Source organism: Rattus norvegicus, chromosome 2 (genome assembly GCF_021556685.1).
Source record: "Rattus norvegicus strain SHRSP/BbbUtx chromosome 2, alternate assembly SHRSP_T2T, whole genome shotgun sequence".
In the NCBI taxonomy this organism is placed as follows: domain Eukaryota; kingdom Metazoa; phylum Chordata; class Mammalia; order Rodentia; family Muridae; genus Rattus; species Rattus norvegicus.
In genome coordinates, this window is record NC_141535.1 from 63,719,363 (window position 1) to 63,740,656 (window position 21,294).

At 44.2% G+C, this 21,294-nt stretch overlaps 1 protein-coding gene across 8 annotated transcripts in view; it reads left to right on the plus strand.

Moving 5' to 3' along the window:
• Drosha (drosha ribonuclease III) overlaps positions 1-21,294 on the plus strand; it is a 113,479-nt gene that overhangs the window by 54,293 nt on the left and 37,892 nt on the right. For 4 of the 8 annotated variants that reach the window (XM_087621787.1, XM_087621783.1, XM_087621785.1 and 1 more), the window contains 7 exon segments: positions 1,990-2,159; positions 5,049-5,173; positions 6,614-6,713; positions 8,657-8,764; positions 13,645-13,752; positions 14,187-14,325; positions 14,848-14,908. In XM_087621787.1, coding sequence (XP_087477913.1) covers positions 1,990-2,159; positions 5,049-5,173; positions 6,614-6,713; positions 8,657-8,764; positions 13,645-13,752; positions 14,187-14,325; positions 14,848-14,908 — 811 coding nt within the window. 8 annotated transcript variants of the gene reach the window in all.

Here is a 21,294-nt window from a genome sequence, read left to right on the forward strand (position 1 = left end):
GTTGGGTGAGAGTATCTGCATCTGTCTCAGTCAGCTGCTTGTTGGGCCTCAGAGGGCAGCCATGCTAGGCTTCTGTCTCTAAGGACACCATAGCATCAGTAACAGTGTCAGGCCTTGGTGCCTCCTCTTGAGATAGATCTCAAGTTGGGCCTGTCACTGGACCTCAGTCTCTTCTACATTTTTGTCCCTGCAGTTCTTTTAGACAGGAACAATTCAGGGTCAGAGTTTTTGACTGTGGAATGGCAACCCCCTCCCTCTACCTGATGCCCGGTCTTTCTACTGGAGATGGACTCCAAAAGTTCCCTCTTCCCTCTATTGGGCATTTCATCTAAGGTCTCTTTTCCCTTTGGGTTTTGAAATTCTCTCACCTCCTAGGGCTCTGGTATATTCTAGAGGGTCCCCCCTCCCCCACTCCTACTTCCAAGGTTGCCTGTTTCTTTTCTTTCTGCTGGCCCTTAGGGCTTCAGTCCTATTCCTCCCCCACTACACTCCCAAGTACTCGATCATGTTTCCCTTTTTCCCTGCCCCTCCTACTCCCCTCTCTCACCCAGTTCTTCTCTTTCCCGACCCTTAGACTTGTTAACCTTCTTGCCTTCTGTGGATTGTACACTGGATATTCTGTACTTGTTGGCTAATAGCCACTTACTAGTGAGTATATTCCATGTATGTCCTTTTGGGTCTGACATACTTCACTCAGGATATTTTCTAGTTCCATCCATTTGCCTGAGAATTTCATGAAGTCATTGTTTTTAATAGCTGAGTAGTACTCCATTGTGTCAGTGAACCACATTCCTCAGTTGAAGGGTATCCGGGTTCTTTCCAGCTTCTGGCTATTATAAATAAGGCTGCTATGAACATAGTGGAGCACGTGTCTTTGTTGTATGTTGGGGCATCTTTTGGGTATATGCCCAAGAGAGGTATAGCTGGATCCTCAGGTAGTTCAATGTCCAATTTTCTGAGGAACCTCCAGACTGATTTCCAGAAAGGTTGTTGTGCCAGTTTGTAATCCCACCAGCAATGGACCTCCCGTGTTTCCTACCCACCAGATTCCTCGGGGCCAGTAGCTCCTCTGACCCCAAAGGGGCTTCTTGCTCCTTTTTGCCCACTCAGTGTTTGGCTTGTACTTTAGCTCCTCACATTTGAGGGAAGGGTAGTGATCTCAGAAAAGTCTTTCTCAGAGTCCCCAGGAGGGTGCTCGTCCTTTTGGGTGGAGGTAGTCAGAGAAAAGTGGTACAAGATCCGTTGCCGTGTTGGTCGTGAAGCTAAATTCAGAGAGCAGGCAGCGCCGTGCGGCCTCCATCCTGGGCACACAGGAGTCGCTCGTCTTTGGTTTATGAGTACGGGTTGTCCCTTTCTGAGCTGACTTTGCATTGTGCCTTTTGTGGTTTTCAGCCCACCGTACTGGTAAACCCCAGACAGTTGGTATTTCATTCCTGTAGTATCCATAACGATCTTCTGTGATATCAGTACAGACTCTTCAGCTCCGCTCACTGTGGCAGGTGCAGCACATTAGCACCTCCCACTTAGAGCATAGTGCAACAGTGTCTTATTGAAAACATCTATAAATACCTCATAAAGCTTGCAGTTTCCCTCAGACAGGAGCATCACTTCTGAAAAGCTTTCATCTGTTACTCTAGAAAGAATGATAAAATATTTAGACATAACACGATTCTGTTTATTATAAACTGTGGCTTCTTATGATAGGTTACTTTAAATTTATTTAGGCAAGCACCCTTTCTCATATTCATACCTCACAAATAAAGCCTTTATCATTTATAATGTTGCTGTTCCCATTGTAGTAAGTGAGATGGTTTATGAGTACCGTTCGTCAGTGAGACAAATGGTGTTCGTATTACTTGGCACCTGGCTGAAAGTGTAAATTCTGAATTGCTTCTTTACATGTGCTCTGCTACAGCCATTGTCTTGTTTTACCACAGTGAGTCTCGCTTTGCTGTTAATTGAGTAGCTCTGTTCTTCTCCCACCCCAAGATGGCGGCAAAGAAGTGTTATCAATGCACCAGATTCTTCTCTACCTGCTTCGCTGTAGCAAGGCTTTGGTCCCTGAGGAGGAGATTGCCAATATGCTCCAATGGGAGGAGCTCGAGTGGCAGAAATATGCGGAAGAGTGCAAAGGCATGATAGTTACCAACCCTGGGACGGTGAGTTCTGGAGCTTGCCCAGCCTGGACTGGGGGTGAGCCTCCTTCCCTTGTTCAAATGTTCCACACAGCAGTTACAGCGTGGGACATGTTGTGAGTACTCTAGCTTCTTGTCCTTTGGGTAAGTTTTCTTTAAATACTTAGTGAGTAAGAAAAGGACTACAGTTTGGGCATATTTTGTTCACCTGCCTGAACATGGACATATCTTTAAGACATACATGGCAGATTTCTCCCCAGGAGGATTGTGGGTTATATGAGAATACTCATTGTTTCGTAGTAGCTTTAAAACAAAAAACCTTAGCCACTTTGGTAGTGGGGGAAATCAGTATTTTGCCTATTTTTATATTTATTTTAGTTTCTAGTGAATATTTATATTTTAAATTGTTTTGCCAATTCTTATTTTTTGTTAAGTAAATTGTTATTACCCATTACTTGATTTTATTCTATGGTATTTGTTTTTTTTTTTTTTTGTTATTGATCATTTGTCACATAGATATTATTTTTTTAATTGGTATATAACCAAAACTGTGTTTAAAACTAGAAAGATAAAATAGTCTTTTTGCTGCTGTAGTGTTAAACGCCACAGAATTCATAAAGTATCTTTAGAAAAATATAACAACCCCGTGTATGGCACTGAATTGTTCCCTTTGAACAGGTGGAAATGTTTTCAGTTCTTCTGACTACTTAGAGCTAAGTCACAGAGTGGCTGATTGTAGGAGATGTAATTTGTCTTGTTCTGTAGTAGTCTCTTTGGGAGTGTGTCACCCTGGGCTTGTTTCCGAGACATGCGTCAGTTTTCCTGAAATCCTACGGTCAGTTAGAAGCCATTTGAAAGAGGTTAATACTCCTTACGGTTCATACCATATTTTGCAGACAGGGGCCCAAGAAGTTACAGCGTTTAAAAAGTCCCAGGTGCTTCTGATTCTTCCTGGCGTGTCCCGATGCATTGCGTGTGGTGTGCATCACTTTGACCTGTCACCCAGGCATCGTGCAGCTGGTGTATTGATGAGCCGGTGCACGAGCTGCAGCTAGCTCCTTGTCTGGGATGCCAGGAGCATTTAGTTAGCATCCCGCACGCTGAAACCTCTAGTTTTAGCAGAGATCACAGTGGAAAGACACAGAAATGAAGAAACCGTCCTGACCATCGGCACGACTAGTGTATATCTTTGAGATGGTGAGCGGCTTGGTTTGTAGATAGTGAAAGGAACCAGACTGGTGAGGATCAAAGGCTTCTGTTGGAAAACGATCAGAAATAGATTAGGAAAGTAAGTATGGATGTTCAGCTTAGGGACGTGATGATGAAGTCAGCTCTTTCTTACTCTTTATGGGAAGATAGTTTATTGTCACAGAAGCAGCTTTTCACTCCGTACTCTTCAGACGTGTACATGTTACAGGGCAGAGTAGGCATGACACTGCATTCCGTCCTGTACAGTACTCATTTGAAAGATTACCTAGTGGCAAGGACATTGGGAAATTTATTGAGTTTTCCCAGCCATTATGGTCACATTAAATACTTTCTTGCTGCAGACCTAAAATAATTAATGTTCCTTCCTGACAGTTTCGCCTCTGCCAGAGAACACTTTGGTCATTAGTGAAAAGGCTTTAATTCTTACAGAGAGATTCAATGATAGATTTGTAGGCTATGGCCAAAGTCTAGAATGTACTTCATCCCCCACACCACCGTCCTCATAATTTAGAGATGATTTTTAATTTTTCAAAATTAACTTTGGTATTCTGAGTCAAGATTTTATAAGCCCAGGCTGGCCTTAAGCTCTGGATTCGCCCACCCCTTCCACTTGGCAGGGCTGGGATTAGATGCTGTGTTACCGCGCACGGCCTGGGAGACCCTGGCTGGTATCGCGCTTCTGTGCGCAGGTTGGTCTCCAATGTGGAGGCTCGAGTGATCTTAGCAGCTGCAGTTGGCGGTGCTCACGGCTGGCTTCTGTAGGTTGTAGTGATATAAGTCGTAGCATGATACAGAAGTAACCCAGCACCATTCCTTAGACAGCTTTCCAAACACCAGCGTGCCACCGTATGCCTAAACAAATCACATGTTTCTGCTGCTCATGGGCATTTGTATTTTTAGGATTAGGTTACCTGTGATCAACATTGTCTAAATTTTTTTTTTTTTTGAGAACAAAGATTTTTTTTTTTCAAGCTAGCAGTAAGATTTTTTATTTCTAGATGACATCCATTTTCAGAGGTTTCATGACTTTGAACAATGTGAGTGAATTTGTGCAAAGCTGTCCTCGTCATTGTTGTAATTGTCAGCTGGTCGAGCAGGCTGGGTTACAGGTAGGGAGCAACTGGCCTGCCTCCACTTCCAGGGAGCCCGTACACTTTGACCTTCAAGGGCACCAGGCGTAGACATGGTGCACATAAGTGCATGCACATGGAACACTCACATACATACGGTAAATCTTAAAAAGAGAGAAAGTCAGCTCTCTGTTGTGTCACCGACCTTTTAATCTAAGTGTAGAATTAGGGGAAAACTGTTTAAATAGCAGTGCACCCATCATTTGAATATGATGTTCCGACAGACTAAGCCTGCAAATCTCTCTCTGTGATGTGCAGCCCATTCCCTATAAGAGGTGAGGGGGTAGATAACTGACCAGGTGTTTTTTTAAAAGTTTAGGTTTTAAAGGTTTCTGGGTAGACTGCAAAAATAAAACAAAATCACTGTTCATTATGCCAAATGACCAAGACTTGTTTGCAGGGGCGCCATTAACATACATCCCACAGTGTAGGATTTTATATCCTTCCGGATTTTTCTGGTTGGAGACAAAGCTTTTCTAGAGGAAAGGAATCGGTTAATCCCTTTGCTTAGGTTAAGTTGGTGTCTCAGGACTTCTGATGGGAATAACGACCCTGATACTCTTTTCTCCCTTAGAAACCAAGCTCTGTCCGCATCGATCAACTGGATCGTGAGCAGTTCAACCCTGAAGTGATCACTTTTCCGATTATCGTTCACTTTGGGATACGCCCTGCACAGTTGAGTTATGCAGGAGACCCACAGTAAGATATTTCTCGGTGTTTGTCTTGGCCAGTTTCACCTTCTACTAACAGCCGCGTTAGCAGAGGATGCCTTCAGTGGACATCTTCCTTTTTACAAATTAAGACTTGAAACAAACCATGTCTCCAAATCTACAAATTAGGTTTTGTAGTTTGTGAAGAATGAGTTTCTTTACACATTTGACTGCAATAAATTACCGCGAAGATTATCCCCGACAGTCTGGTCGCCAGGAGTCGTGAGTGGATTTAAACTTTAGGGAGCTTTCCCTTTACTTGTTATTGTAATATTTATGTGTTTCATTTTGTTTTGAATTTGCTCAGTGCCCTGATGGCAGGTAGCACGATGTTGGCTTGTAGCATGGGGGTGTTTGGAAGATCCCATAGTCCAGGGCTGTGTGGGATGTAGGAGCCGTGTGTTCCTACCCTTAGAGTTCATATTGCTTTGCAGATGTGAGCTTTTCCAACTGGCACATTAATATTTTTCTGGGAGAAGATGAGGATATGTGGGGATGGAGATAGCTAGGACCTTTCAGGTGTGTTTCGATGTCCTCCTTTTTAGACAAATAAACGATTTCCTGACTTAATTTAAAGAGAGAAGGACTCATAGTGGGAGAGAAGGGCTTGGGAGATTTCCATTCATAACTGCAGTTCTGGCTGTTGTGTATTAGAAGAGGCTAAAGGGTTTTGTTCTTTTTTTTCCCTCTTTGGATAAAAGTATGAAGCAGTGAACTGGCCCCGTGTAAGTACTTCTTTTTTTCCCTCCATTCTCTAAACCTGTTGACAAAGGAGAGAGGCCGAGCACAGGCCAGGAAAGGAGCAGCTCCAGCATGACAGGAAGTCTGCAGACCCCTTGTTAGAAAGATGTTGGTAGAATGTGACGAGGCTCTCGTGAACTCTCGTGGCAGGACTGTGGACTGAGACAGGGCTGTGCAGTCTCTGCATTCCCAGGTCGCTTTAACAAATGGCACCACCTCTGCCTTCCCTGCTCTCCAGCTGGCAGTGCATCCACCTTTGTGCCTTGAGTCTCCGCACTAATGGGTTCTTTGTTGTCGCGCTCTTGAATCCGCCATCTCTATTTTGAGAAAGATAAATTTAGATAAACACCTCACTTATAAAGAGGTAGCATTCGGAAATGGAACAGGAATCCGTTGACTGAAGTGGTTGTGTGAGTCTTCTGTGGAGTCTTTCCAGAGGCTCATCCATTTAGTGTGAACCCCATTTCTGATCCAGATAAGCTATCAGTCACTTATTCAACAGGCTCCTGGTGACTCGTGTCATCCAGTTCCTGAGCTCTCAAACCATGGGTTTCTTTAGAACGAGCTTTTTTTCTGCCACTAAGGTATTTAAAGGAATGTATGTTTGAGCAGGCTTATTAGAAAATTGGTTTAATTTTCACAGATTTGCCTTCTCTTTGTCTAAGATAACTTTCTGTCCTTTTCCTAGATACCAAAAATTATGGAAAAGTTACGTGAAACTTCGCCACCTCTTAGCAAATAGTCCCAAGGTCAAACAGACTGACAAACAGAAGCTGGCGCAGAGGGAGGTGGGTATTGAATCCACTCCTCGGCGGTTAATGACTGTGCATGTTGGGTTTATTTTCAGATTGTTGGATTGCACTGTTAACTCTAGAATAATATTTTAAAAAGAAGATTTTAAATAATTAGGGATACTCCTCTGTGTATTCTAGTATATTGATTGCCTCTTAAAAATCTTTTAGTAGTCAAGGGAAATTCTTCTTACTTGAACTTCATATATGTCTACATGTATGTATACATGTCTACGGTGTTTTGATCTCGTCCACCTTAGTTCCTCCCCTCCAAGTGCTCCCAAATCCTTCTTGACAGGTCTTCTTATAACTTCACACCCCACTCTCACCCCACCCACCTTGGTTTTTTTTTTTTTTTTTTTTTTTTAAACCACTGGGTTTGGTTGGTGTTGCTGGTAGTTGCAGGGGTGCAGGGGTGCAGGGACATGAGCTGTAGGATATTTTTACCCTTAAAAGGCCAGTTTTCTAATAAATCGCTGGCTGTCTTTAGGAATCACATCTGTTGTTTGGCATTGGCACTTAAACACTTACAAGCAAGGCGAGCAGTTTACTACTGAGCAACACCCCGGCCTTTAAATATGCGTCCTGTAGAAGTAGAAAAAGCTCAAAGTTTATAAATCAGCCTTATCCCTAACCTTTCGTAGCATAACACTGGGTCATAGATTTCTGGGTATGACAGTTGTAAGAGACCACCCTCCCTCCGTAATTCTTTTAGTGTAACGGTGATCTTACCTTGTAAAGTTTGACATCTCACACCCCATACTCCTGACTGATGAGCAGTAGTGTCCTCTGTATTCCAGGGTTCTCTTTTAGTTCTTGGGTAAGAGTAAATTTAGCATCAACACAGACTTTTTCTCAATGAGGTTTTATTCTACTGTACAAGGCTAAGACGCTGGGAAGAGACATGGATTCTGGCTCTGTCACTCTCTGTGACTTGAGCCAATCAGAGCCTTTATAAAGGAAGACTCTGAGGCGAGAGGCTAGCGGTGCCCTACAAGGCCAAGGCTGTGTGTGTGCACTTCTGAAAATGTGCCATTCAGTGGTCTGTGCCATTGAATACTCATCTCCTGGTAGGTAGCCTCTAGTAGGAACTTGATGGTGGAGTTGGTTGTAGTTACTCTTTTTGTTATGACTTCCTGGGACTTTTATTAAATGTACAATGTTTTTGTACAGCTAAATAGATGAAGGGTAGTGAAAAGGAAGGCATGATTTCTGATTGTGTCTCACGGGGGAAAATCTGAGGTCCTCGTCTTTACCCTTTCCCGACTCTTTCTTCCAGGGGAATGTCATTTTTTTTTTTTTTCTTTTCGTTTTTTCAGAGCTGGGGACCGAACCCAGGGCCTTGCGCTTCCTAGGCAAGCGCTCTACCACTGAGCTAAATCCCCAACCCCAGGAATGTCATTTTATAGTTCAGGCTGCACTCTAATTTGCAGTCATCTTGTAAAATCTTGTGAGTTGTTGGTGCACACCATTGGACCCTTCTTGGCTCCACCCCACCCCACTTCTAACATGTACCCCTGCAGTAAGACTGTGAGGGCTTTACAAATTAGGCAACTTGTAGAATCATGTCGATATCAGCTTGATTGAGTGTCTTTCTTAAATGGAAATGCTGTAAGGCTGTAAGGCTGGGTATAAGAACACTTCTTACCTGGTGATTTCAGAACCCAAGCCATATATTGCCTTTCGTTTGTAAAAGCATATTTTGTTCAGACTTGATGGGTTAGTAATTTTTCTCATGTGGTTAATAGGAAGGATTGCTTTGTACCTAGAGGGTCTTATACCTTGGCCCTCACCTCAGTCAGGTTAAATATTGTCTTTTTGCATAAGAGGTTTAGTGCCCCAAAGTAAGGAAATATTGAGGGACTCTCATCTTCTCATGCTTGATGCTTGGCTTAGAATTGCTTCGCTGATGTCGTTACTTACGATGAGCTCTTCTCCAGGAAGCGCTCCAGAAGATACGGCAGAAGAACACAATGCGTCGAGAAGTCACCGTGGAGCTGAGTAGCCAAGGATTCTGGAAAACTGGCATTCGTTCTGATGTCTGTCAGGTGATGGCGCTGCTCTGAACAGTCGTGCCCATATATCTCTTCCTCACAGGCCCTGGCAATGAACTTTTCTCTAATTGGGAAGTTTCTGTGGATTATACTCTGATGCGAAATCAGACACCAAACACAGGTTTCTTTTTAGCTGTTTAGGCTTTGTCTTTATTTTCTGTGTTGATGCTCTGGGGTGTGCGTGCATGTGCGTGTGTGTGTGTGCGTGTGTGTGTGTGTGTGTGTGTGTGTGTGTGTGTGTAGGAACAGTAGGGGGGAGCGTAAGTGGGAATGTTAAAGTCGGTCTCTTTGGGTGGAGGCAGCCTGCTTTCAGATGTCTCCCCATCTCAGCGCCTGTGTAGATGCTTGTGTGAGAGCCCAGCAGCCATATACATAGTCACCAGAATAGGAGGTTTCTGTAGCTCCGACCTGAACGTGCTGCAGAGAACTGATGGCGTCAGTGAGCAGCATGCATTCCTGTGTGGCAATGACAGTACCTTTCCCTTGGGTAAGCAAGGGTGAAACAGTTCTGCTTTCGTCAGCGCCTCATTTGTAAGCATTGTTATCTGTGTTGTGGTTAAATGTACACCAGATTCGAGGTTGCCCCACAGCGGCTCGTTCTGTGGCTTTTTACCTGACCCTTTGTCACGGTTGGTATTGGTTCAAGTAGATGAGAAGGGAAGGAACTGAACACACAGACTGGGTCAGTAGGACAGTTTGCTCCCTTCCGCCTTTTACAGAAGTACTCCCAAGCTGCCACATGTCTATTTAAAGGTAGCACACAGTTTTAAAAGGTGAGGTTACGCACGGGTAGGTATTCATTTCATTGTAATGAATTAAAAAATTCACGTTGCCATTTAACTGAACAATGGTCTTCATGTAAATTATTGAAAATATTGTTTAAAAAAAGTCAACGTTCTGAGTAGTAGTCCAAAGTAATCTTGCATTAGGATGTGCTGCTGTTAATGGAGTGATAGTAAACAGTTAGAGATAGTTGGGGGCAGTCAGCTGCTGTGGTATTTTGCCGGTTGACCAGCTTCCTCTCTGGGATTCCATGCAGTGCACAGCATGACAGTGTCTTACTGTCAGTTCTTTAAAACACGTCATTTTACTGCTGTGGTTCTCCCTCGGACTATTTGAAGTCATCACGTAATTTTTCTGGTGGGTCGTGTTTCTCCAGAACTGAGCAGAATGTTGTAAGATGCTGTCATGGATGATGAACAGACTGGTGAGCAGTCACTGTCTCAGTGACAAGGCGCAGTCGAGGGTTTAAGAATCGTTAACCTTTGGGTTTGGGCGTTGCAGTGTGGTGGTCGAATGCTTGCATAGCGTTCAGGATCCTTAGGTCTTACCTCCAGCACCATGGGGCGAGAGCTGAGATTCTGATGCCCTGAGAACTGGAGAGAGGATCTCTGAGACCTTCAGTGAGTGGCTTTTTAAAAAACATTATTTTATTTTATGTGTAGGAGTGCTCTGTTCGCATGTATGCGTGTGTACTACATGCATGTGTGGCACTCTTGTCAGTCAGAAAAATATGTCAGATTCCCTGGAAGTGGAGGTTCAGATGGTCTTGAGCCTGCGTGTGTGTGCTGGGAACTAAACTCACTCCTCTGCAGGGAGTGCTAGTGCTCTTCACCAGTGAGCTCTGCCTAGCTCCAGGGCCAGTGGGTTGTCTTCTTTTAATTTACATTTCTGGCTGACTTTAAAGTCTATTTTCCAACAAAACTTTTGGAGAGCCTGTGTGTGTGCAGGATACAACATGGCTGAAGGGTGATGGGCGATGGGTGAGGGAAGCATATCCTGTTTGGCTCAGTTTCTCACCCTTAGTTGGTTTCCTGAGCACAATGTTGTTTTATAGCGTTGAGCCCTGTCTGCTTGATCTTACAGCCTTCCCTCTTCCTGCGTCTCACTGACACGGCGCCCTCTGTCTCATTCATTCCCGATTACTTTTATTTATGTTCTGGGAGGGCTTCTCGGATCTTCCTACTACAGCTGACTGAGTGCTGGGATCATGGTTGCGCCTCTGCTCCCAGCTTGGCTGTTAGCTCTTCGTCGTACAGCCTCATGTCTGCCCACTGAGTCAGTTTGTCTGTGCCCTTCGGAGCTTCATCTTTTTACAGCTTCTTTTCTCCTCACGATTTTCATTCCTATAAAACTCAGTTGTCATTGTCATTTACAGCTCTCACTTCCTTATTTTCTTTTTTTAGTATTACACCTTTCTATTGGCAACTTTAGATGAGACTTAATTATGATTGTTCTCTATAGCTCTGTAAGGTTTGTAACTTGGTTAAGTTAAGCAAGGTCAGTGAAATACCTCCGTGTCCGTCCTGGAAGGCAGTGGAAGCCAGGACGGATGGTGTGGTTCTGCTGGGCTCTGCCTGCCGTGCTCCCTGCCTGTGGACACCAGGCCTCTCCTCCTGGCTCTGTGTTCCTCAGTCCCCTGTGCCTCCTATTACAGTGCTTCCTCCAGAAGCAGCTCTGCACAGGCATGCTTTCTCCTGACAGCTGGGTTGTCCCTTCTCTTCATCTACGCTGAGTGTGCGTAGGCTGCCCTGGTTCTCCTCATGTTCACACCTAGTTACTCTCCCACAGAGCCTGACACCACACAGCTCTTTGTCTTCACATGGCTCTCGTTCAGGGACCTTTGGTTCTGGTAGTCTTTTTTTTTTTTTTTTTTTACTTGTATATTTTAATTTTTTGAAACTTTTATACATGTATTCAACGTGTCATGGTCATATCAATCCCCGACTCCATTCCTCAAGCCCCACCCCCAGTCTCTTTTCTATCTTCTTCCCAACTTTACATCATTTTTTCCCCCTTTCTCTTTTTTACTAGTGAACTAAGTCCAGTTAGTGTGTGTGTGTGTGTGTGTGTGTGTGTGTGTGTGTAGGGTCATCTACTAGAGCATTAGGCAACTACCAGAGGCTTAACGAATCCCCCACCCCACCCCACCCTCACCCCTGTCTAGGAAAAGATGACTTTCTTCAGCCTCATCCAGTGACTGCCATTAGCTCCTTGTCTAGGTGTGGGGAGTATCAGGAGCTTGGCTTTTATGGGTCAGTTAAAACTTGAAAACTGTACCTCTGTCTGTCTGTCTGTCTGTCTGTCTGTCTTCCTTCCTTTTAAATAAATACGTGTACTCGTCACGCATATAAGATGCTTCATAATTGTACTTTAACACTGAGCTGTTCACACCAGCTCTCTTGAGCTGCATGACGTTTAAGTGGCTGGAAATGGTATTCTATTGGCTGCGTGCTTTGTGAACAAACTTGTCATGTTTTTAAAATATTATATTTAGAAAAAAATTGACCAAGTGCTGCTGATGTATACCACAGTGGTGTGTCTCTTGGAAGCCCGTGATGCAAAAACTCTGTATTCATTCTTTTTCCCATCTTCCACAGACACAGGGAGGCCTGCACTTGTAGGCGCTCAGTGGATACTCACTGAATCGCCCTGGTGAGAAGGCTTTCTGTTGGTTAGATCCTATTTGGCAGAACTAGTGTTTCTTTTTAAGTTAATAAGTTAAGACCGATTTCTGTAGCTTCAGGTAGGCCCGTTCTCACGTCTATTTTTAATAATACCAGCTTAAAATACTTCAGAATGAAGCTTTTTCAAAATGAAAAGCGTATGTCAATCATCCTGTGAGCTGTGCCCACCCTCCAGCTTCTGATGAATAAGAATGATTCCTTCATTCTTTTACGCTCCAGACAAACATTATTAAAGAAAAGGGAAAGATACGCCTTCCATGAAGTCATCTCCCAATAAGGATCTGGAGCCAGATAAAATGCGATTTAAGTTCCAAGTCCTCAGCTGCCTGTACTGGCTTTCTGAGGGCTCTGTCTGAATGTCTGATCAGGAGCTGTTAGACCCGGTGTAGCTCAGTACATCCACCCTGTGACTGAGGTAGTTTTGAAGGATAATCATAAGGCTTGGTTTATGTCAACATTAAAATTAGATTCAAATTTTGCATATATAGCCATTTTTTTTCTGGAGAAAGTTATTTATTTGAGGCTCAAAATATCTTGACCCTAAAGCATTTTAGTTTATTCCTATGGAATTAGAGACAGGGATGCACAGAATGGCTTACTTGAGGCTGTTGTGCTGAATATTCATAGACCCAGAGCTATCCCTTGGGAGGTGCCCATGGTCCCAGCACTTAGAAGCCTGAGGCAGGAGGGTGTGAATTCAAGGCCATACTTCTCCATAGCAAATTCCAGGTTAGCCTTAAGTATATAGCAAAGCCTTGGATTTAAAGAGAAGTAATAAATAAATGCAAGCTGGAGAGATGTCTTAGTGGATAAAATAGTCTACAAGTGGGTGGACCTGAGATAAGGTCCACAGCACCCATGTGAAAGCTGAGTGGGGAAACATATTTCTGTAACTCCAGGAGATGGATGGGAGGCCAGCGGATCCTTGGGATTTATTGGCCAGGTGGTCCAGCCAAAACAGTAACAGTAGGTTCAGTGAGAAACCTGTAGGACAATGAAGAGAGTGTTATATTGACCGTGGGTCCTCATATATGGACATACATTGAGTGCAGTTACACACATGCAAGCGCACACGCCATGCAAAAAGGGAAGAAAACAAGTGTTTTTTTCCCTTACATTTTATTCATTTAACTGTCCCTGAGCTTAGTTACGTTATATCCTCATTTTAGAGGTGAGGAAAAGGCAAAATAAAATAGCCCCAAGTCAAGCAGTGAGTGAGGGGTAGAATAAGATCCAGGTACTCTGGGTCCAGACAGACGGTTCTGCAGATTGCCACATAGCCAATAAACTGCTTCAGGACTTTATGAGCTGGAGTTTGGGGTGAGAAAATGGTTCTTACTTGTCATAGAGTAAACAGTGTTTTTATGAATTTTTATAGAGTTAAACATACTGAGTTTTTCCCCCCAGCACGCGATGATGCTGCCTGTTCTGACCCATCACATCCGATACCATCAATGCTTAATGCACTTGGACAAGTTGATAGGGTATACTTTTCAGGATCGTTGTCTGCTCCAGGTAAGAAAGAAGCGCTGTTCCAGAGATCCACTGAACTTGCACAGTGAGGCCGGGAGAGCCCACCCTGCAGAGTATAAATGGTATAGTGGGTTCTCTTCGGAGAGACCACCTCCCTGCTCTCTCTCCCCTTGCCTTGGCTGCTCTTGGGCCCTTCATACTTATTTGAGGCTGTAGACTGATGCTACAGTCTGTCTGTCAAGGGTCAGAACATTTTCCGCATTCCCTTGTTTCCGACTCTTCTTCCTACAGTCCAGGGTTGTAATCCTCCCTGAAAGGTGGGGTTGTGGGGTTGTTTAGAAAGATCTTGCAGCCATGTCTGCAGATTCGATTCTGAAGGAGGAGCTGGAATGTTTGTCTGAAGTGTTTTGTTGTGAGTGTTAGGAGGCGGTGCCTCTGCTAAGTTTTAAACTGAACTTGTTTCATTAAAACTGTAGCTGGCCATGACTCATCCGAGTCATCATTTAAATTTTGGAATGAATCCTGATCATGCCAGGAATTCTCTGTCTAACTGTGGAATTCGACAGCCCAAATATGGAGACAGAAAAGTTCATCACATGCACATGCGGAAAAAAGGTTGGTTTGGGTGACTGTAAGACACTACTGTCTGCTCTGTGCTGCTTCCTTTTTTTATTTTTTAAAGATGTATTTATTATATTTACGTGAGTACACTGTAGCTGTTCAGACTCACCAGAAGAGGGCATCAGATCCCATTACAGATGGTTGTGAGCCACCATGTGGTTGCTGGGAATTGAACTCAGGACCTTCGGTAGAACAGTCAGTGCTCTTAACCTCTGAGCCATTTCTCCAGCCCTCTGTGCTGCTTCCTAAGATCCACTGCCATCCTTGGAACTGGTTCCCCGGGGTTCCGTAAACCCCTTGCTCATGTACCGCATGCATCCTGGGTAACGTTCATTTTTGGCACGGATGCATATTTTAGAACATTTTCTTTCTCTTATCACATATTTTAGAGACTGGAATGCAGATGTTAAAGTTTTAAATGTCAAAGTGGGGTGAGAAGAATTCCTTTCTAGATATCACGATGTTCTAAACTAGTTCTTAAATTATTTTATTTGTATGTTTGTGGTTTTTTAATAGGAATTAACACCCTAATAAATATCATGTCACGCCTCGGCCAAGATGATCCAACTCCTTCAAGGTAAATTTTTAAAAAGCAGATTTCTGAGAAGGACTGTACATATTTTGTAATTTACTCACTTCAAGTGTAGACTTCAAATGGTTTGGAGAGTATATTCATGAAATTCTTGAACTATAGGTGTCTAATTTCAGGGCATTTTCATTGTATGAAAACCAATACCCTATGCCCACGAGTGGTCCCAGTAACTCTCAGCCTCCCCAGCCCTAAGCCACAGTCAGCTCTCCACTAACACCTTTCTGAACAGTCTGTGAACAGCTCTGGGCGCGCTTGGTGTCCTCTGTGTTCACTTCTCTCGGCATAAGATTTGTCTGTAACAAATACTCCTATTTCTTCTCCTGCTAAATAATGTCAAGGTGTGAGATGTAACACGTTTTGTTTATTTTCTCAGTAGTTGCTGGGCTTGTGGACATATGCTTTGCCTTTTCTTGATACTTATCCAAGAATGGGATTGGAGGTCATGCGGTGACTGTTTGATCTTTTAAGGAACTTTTTTTAAAATTCACAACAGCAGTTCCTATGTCCCTTAAAAACCATTTTAATTAAAAATTTCGGTGTGTGTGTTAGAGTATAATATAGCACATGTACACATAGTGTGTGTGCACACAATCCTCGTGTGTGCACTTCCTCTATTGTATTAAGATGGGCTCTCTAGCCGAACCTAAAACATGTCCTTTTGCTGGGCTGACTGACACCAAGCTCCAGGATCCGCCTGTGTCTGTCATACTGGAGGTGTAGGCGTACACAGCTGTGCCCGACGTCCCACGTGGATGCTGGGTTTTTGAGTTCAGGTCCTCGTGTTTTCGTGGCAGTCTATGTTTCCACTGAGCCATAGCCCCAGCCTCGTCCCTGGGCTTTGATGTAATTGTCTGTACTGACACATCTGCCTCTTTAGCCCTTGGCCATCCTAGTCAGATGTAGTTTTTCATTACTTCTTTGATGTGTCCCAGTGTTTAGTATTGATATATGTACTCACTGGTTGTTTGGGAAAATTTTAGTTCATATCTCTCACATCTTTAGTTTTCTTGTTAATGATACAGCTATTTTACATTGTAGATGAGTCTCTTATTAAATACATGATTTGTGGAATCTTTCCTTGTTCTAAAGATTGCCTTTAATTCTCCTGATGTCTTTTGGGACAAACAGTCATAATGAATTCTCATTCATTTATCCTTCATTCTATTGATTGTGATTTTGGGGGTATGCCAAGAAAACCATTCCTGAGTGTAAAATTTTGGTGTGTGTGAGTAGTAGAAGTATAGTGCATGTACACATAGCGAGTGTGTGTGTGTGTGTGTGTGTGTGTGTGTGTGTGTGTGTGTGTGTGTGTCTGTCTGTCTGTCTGTCTGTCTGTCTGTCTGTCTGTCTGTTCGTGGGCACACACTTTTGTTTCTATTGTGGTTTTTAGTTTTCCATAAATTGTGTAGGTTTTTTAAATCTGTCCTGAGTTATTTGGACATGGTGTGAGTGATGTATCGAGATGTTTCAACAGCATTTGTTGAGGAGTCTCCTGATGCCCCGTTAAGGATATGAGCACTTGTTTTAGGACTCACTTCCTCTGTGGATGGGGGTCTGCCCTCTGCTTGTACCACACTGTCTTGATTGATATAGCTTTGGAGGAAGTTTTGAGATACTGGTTGATAGTTTTTCTTTCCCGTGGTATTTTTATTTGCTTTATTGTGACAATATTGACCATTGGGTGACTGAACAACATTTAATTGAGGCTGGCTTACAGGTTCAGAGATTCAGTCCATTATCATCAAGGCGGGAGCATAGAAGCTAAGCATGGGGCTGGCGGAGCTGAGAGTTCCACTCTTGTTTTGATGGTAGCTGGGAGAAGACTGACTTGCAGGCAGCGAGGAAGAGGGACTTAAAGCACATGTCCACAGTGACACACTTCCTCGAACAAGGCCACACCTACTCCAACGAGGCCACACCTCCAAATAGTGCCTTAAATAGTGCCAAATCGTGCCAAGCATATTCAAACCACCATGGTATCTTTATTAACATCTTCATTTTTGTTTGGCTTTGAACCCTTTCTGGGAAGGAAGTGAGCTGGATCTGTATGAGATCTACATCATGTTTCGACTGCAGTGTGAAATGTCCCTCCTAGGCTTGTGTGTTTGAATAGTTGGTCCCCAGCTGGTGGCACTGTTTGGAAAACTGTGGAACCTTTAAGAAGTAGCACTTTACTGGAGCAAATGGGACACTAATAGGCCTTCTTGTCTGTTAGTACTCCCCAGTGGAGACACTAGGACAGGCTACTACACCTGATGGCATGCCTTCTACACAGGGATGTACTGAGTCTATCTGTTCTTAAACTGTAAGCCACAGGAACCCTTCCTCTAGGATTGCTTCTTGCCAGGTGTGTGGTGTATACCCCGGAAACGGAATAAGTAGAACTGCATGTCTAGTTGGTCAGGGAGAGTTACGGTGTGTGAAGCAGAGCACACTGTGTTTTAAAAGCTATTTGAGGACATTGCTTGAAGGACGCTCCTTTTTAAAATGGGAGGTGGCAGTGTTTACTGGCATTGGCTGTCACTCCCTCTGTCCAGGTTCAGGTCGAGTAGGGAGACAAGAACTGAGGCAGTTGCTTCAGAGGCTGCCTCCCTCTACAGCTTCCCTTTCTGTCTTACTTCATACAGCTTGGTGTTGCTCTCTCTGAATGCTTGGGACCAGACATGTTGAGAACATTTCAGAGTTTGACTTTGTTAAACATTTGGAGTACTGCACTGGCTTTACCACTTTGAGCAGCTCTAATCCAAAAGTCTAAATGTTCCAAAATCCAGAAGATTCTAATGAATTGGTTCTAATTCTAATTGAAATGGTTGCTTGAAAAGTTTTGTGTTCTATATTTACCTCTGATGCTGAGATTAAAGTAATAATAAAAAATAAAGACAGTCTGACCAAAAGTAATTCAGGGGCGGACAGGATTAGTTTCGGCTTACAAGTTACAGTCCATTATTGAAGGAAGTGGGGGATTCTAGCAGGAACTTGAAGTAGAAGTCATGGAAGAACAGTGTTTGTTGGCTCTCTCACACACTGATTCATGTTTAGCCAGTTTTCTTACATGGCTCAACCATCTGCCCATCTGTAAGTGGGCGGGGCCCGCTTACATCAGTTAACAATCAAGACGTCCCTTCATAGACAAGGTCCTCATTTGATCTGGTCCGGGCAGTCCCTCAGCTGAGACTTTCTTAGGTGGAGGCTGGGCTCTGTCAGGCTGACAGTTCAAGCTGACTTGGTCTGTTAAGCTTGGACGTCTCGGCATTGGATTCATAATTCAGAGATGCTTGGCTGTGTGCCAGTTCTCCTTTTCAGTTGGCTTGACTCAGATTTCTTTCTTTTGGGGTTGTCTTAGCTCCAACCGTGTTTTTCCTCTTCAATTCAGAGGTACAAAGGAAACTGGGCAGTGGTGGCATATGTCTTTAGTCCCAGCCCTTGGGAGGCAGAGGCAGGCTGATCTGTGAGTTCAAGGCCAGCCTGGGCTATAGAGTGAGTTCCAGGACAGAAAGGCTAGGACAAAAAGCCCTGTCTTAACAAACAAACAAACAAACAAATGAACAGGAAGTACAAAGAAAGCAGTACAGAGCTTTAAAATTCTAGTTTGAAATGTTGTAAATGTCTAACTGTGACATTCTTTCAGAGTCTGAGATTATAAAAGAGCCACTTACAAAGTAACTAGTCACCCTGGGAGATAGAATAGCCTGGTTTTGTTTTATCTTGTTATGTCTTAGACTCCAGATGACCAGTGTTTTATATTTTTATTACATTTTCATTTAGGTGAGTAGGGCATGCATAGTGTGTTACACGGGGACGTTAGAGGACAACCAGCAGGGAATGGGTTCTTGCTTTTCACCATGAGGATCCAGGGATCCAGTGCAAGCTTGACAGCCAGTGCCCTTACTTGCTGAGCCATCCCAGTGGCCTGAGATGACCAGTTATGGTTTTGTTTGCCTGTAATTTTTATTTTATGTGTATGGGTGTTTTGCCTGAAACTGTGCATGTCTGTGCACCATGTGCGTGGCTGGTCCTTGTAGAGGCCAGAAGAGTGTCACGTGTCCTGAAATTAGAGTTACAGACTATTGTAAGCCAGCATGTGGGTGCCAGAATTGAACCCAGGACCTCTAAAAGAATACCTAGTGCTGTTAGCCTCTAGGCCATCCCTCTAGCTCCTGGTGACCATTTCTTAAAACAAGGAACCCTGCACGGTTCCCTAACCAAGCACTTCACACCCACCACTGTTGTCTGTATGTAAAGTACATCTTTTGATGGTGCTCATGATCAGACTGCAGGAGGACTTCTCTCCCTCCTCCCCATTCCTCCTCCTCAAACTCCTCTCCCCCTTCTCCTCTTCCTCTTCCTCTTCCTCTTCCTCTTCTTCTTCCTATTCCTCTTCCTGTAAAAGGCTGTCTGGTAGTGCATGCCTAGCATTTATAATACTCTGGATTCCATTTCTAGAGAGAGTGTAGGAGTAAGAGTTTGAATGTGTGGGAATGTGAGCGAGAGGGGAGGGGAGAAGGATAGAGAAGGAGAGGCGGGGTAGGTAGAGCAAGAATTTTAATCAAGGCAAAAGATTGCAATCTCTAAATTGTGTCATTTCTGAGTTTGCTGTTTTGAAGCTTCAGAGTAGGCAGCAGGTAAGCTCTCAGACAGAGGCAGCAAAAGCAGTTGGCTGGCTGAGTGCAGCAGCTGCCCGGAGGAAGCGGGCAGAATGCCACCATGCTACCACAGACAGAACTAATAGCTTCTCCTACTCTCTGACTTTGGCTGTGGATTTGTGGAATGCCACCATGCTACCACAGACAGAACTAATAGCTTCTCTTACTCTTTGACTTTGGCCGTGGATTTGTGGACTTTGTGGATGGAGAGTTGACCTCAAGTGTCTGATCTGAAAGAGCCCCTGGCCTTGCTGCAGGGTCTGCTGCTTGTCTGCTGCCAGTGCCTCTGAGCTGTGCGGCCACAGAAGCCAGCCTTAAGATGCTTCGTGCAAATTTAATTCGGCAGACATTTATCCAGAGCCTTTTAGTCTGAGGCAGTATGCAGGTATTTTAGGGGATCCAAAGCCAAGTACCACAAAACCCCCAGTCCTCAGGAGAGGCATGATTGCCTAGGGTAGGATGAGAATGCTAGAAACCTGAATTATATAGGAGAGGCTCTGATAGATGCTTTAGAGAAGATCAAAAGCGAATCGTGCAAACCGCTCCCAAGGGGCTCGGGATAGCTCAGGCGGTAGTTCCGGGATTATAGGTCAGTTTTGTTCTGTGCACTTGAATAATTGAGTTGACTTTAAACTATTTGCCCTCTCCTTTGTTTGTTTCTTAGTTACTGTTCGAAATGGGGTGCTCGTCTCTGCTTCTTGGAAGCCTTTGCCTATCTTTGAAGCATACTTCCCAAGACTCTTAAGAATTGGGAAGACCTCAAGCAAGAGGTTAGGGAGAGAATGTTTCTAAGGATGTTTCTTGATCAGTATCAAGGGGAGAAGAAGGGAGGCACCCAAGCCAGCATGTTGGTCCCCTGAGTTCTTCACAGACTGCTTCTGGTGCCCTTAGCCCCTATGCTCACCCTGCAGTACCATGAGGAGTGGCCGGCCACGTTCTGTCTGTGTGCCCTGGAGCTGCTGTTTCCTTAGACATCTCACTACCCCCGAGCCTCAGTTTCCCATCTTAGCTGTCACCTGCTCCAAAGCTTCCACCAATTGAGCCAAGGCTGAGCTGCCCCCTGCCAGCCGCAGCTCCCGTGACCTGGCCCTGCACTGTTGACAGGCATGTCTTCCTCACGTGGAGAGCCACACGCTTTCCGAGTTGTCAGGCAGTCTTTCTTCCTCACATGCCGGTCGACATTTTACATTTGCTTCCGGAGTGCCCAGATGGCCTTGTGAAGTCCTGCTGGTGTTGACTCTGCCACACATGTCTTGTTCTTCTGTGTATTCTGATCATGCCGCAGAACTAATTTTCTCTATTAGACAGTGAGGGTTTCGAAGTCTGTGTCCCTGCTCTTTTTCTTCTCCTTTCATCTTGTAACCAGTTCCTTTCACAGAGAAGACACTTCAGTAATTAAGTATTAAAACAAATGTGTATGTGGTATGTATGTAGCTGTGTGTACAGACGCACATGCCTCTGTGTGTGAATGTGGAAGCCAAAGGTAGTGTCTCTCTCTATTACTCTCTCCAGCATTGCCCACATGACCATGCTAGTCCAGTGGGCCTGGGATCTGATGAGGCTGTGTCCTCTTCTCTCCTTCCCTCAAATTCAGGAACATGAGAGAAGTTCTTCAGGTGGGTAGGCATTTCCCCAACCTTCAAGGTCTATAGTTCTACCCTACCAGTTACTGCTTGAGACTGTGCGGAAAAATGTGTGTTCACCCTTGAATTTGGCCTGTGCCAAGTT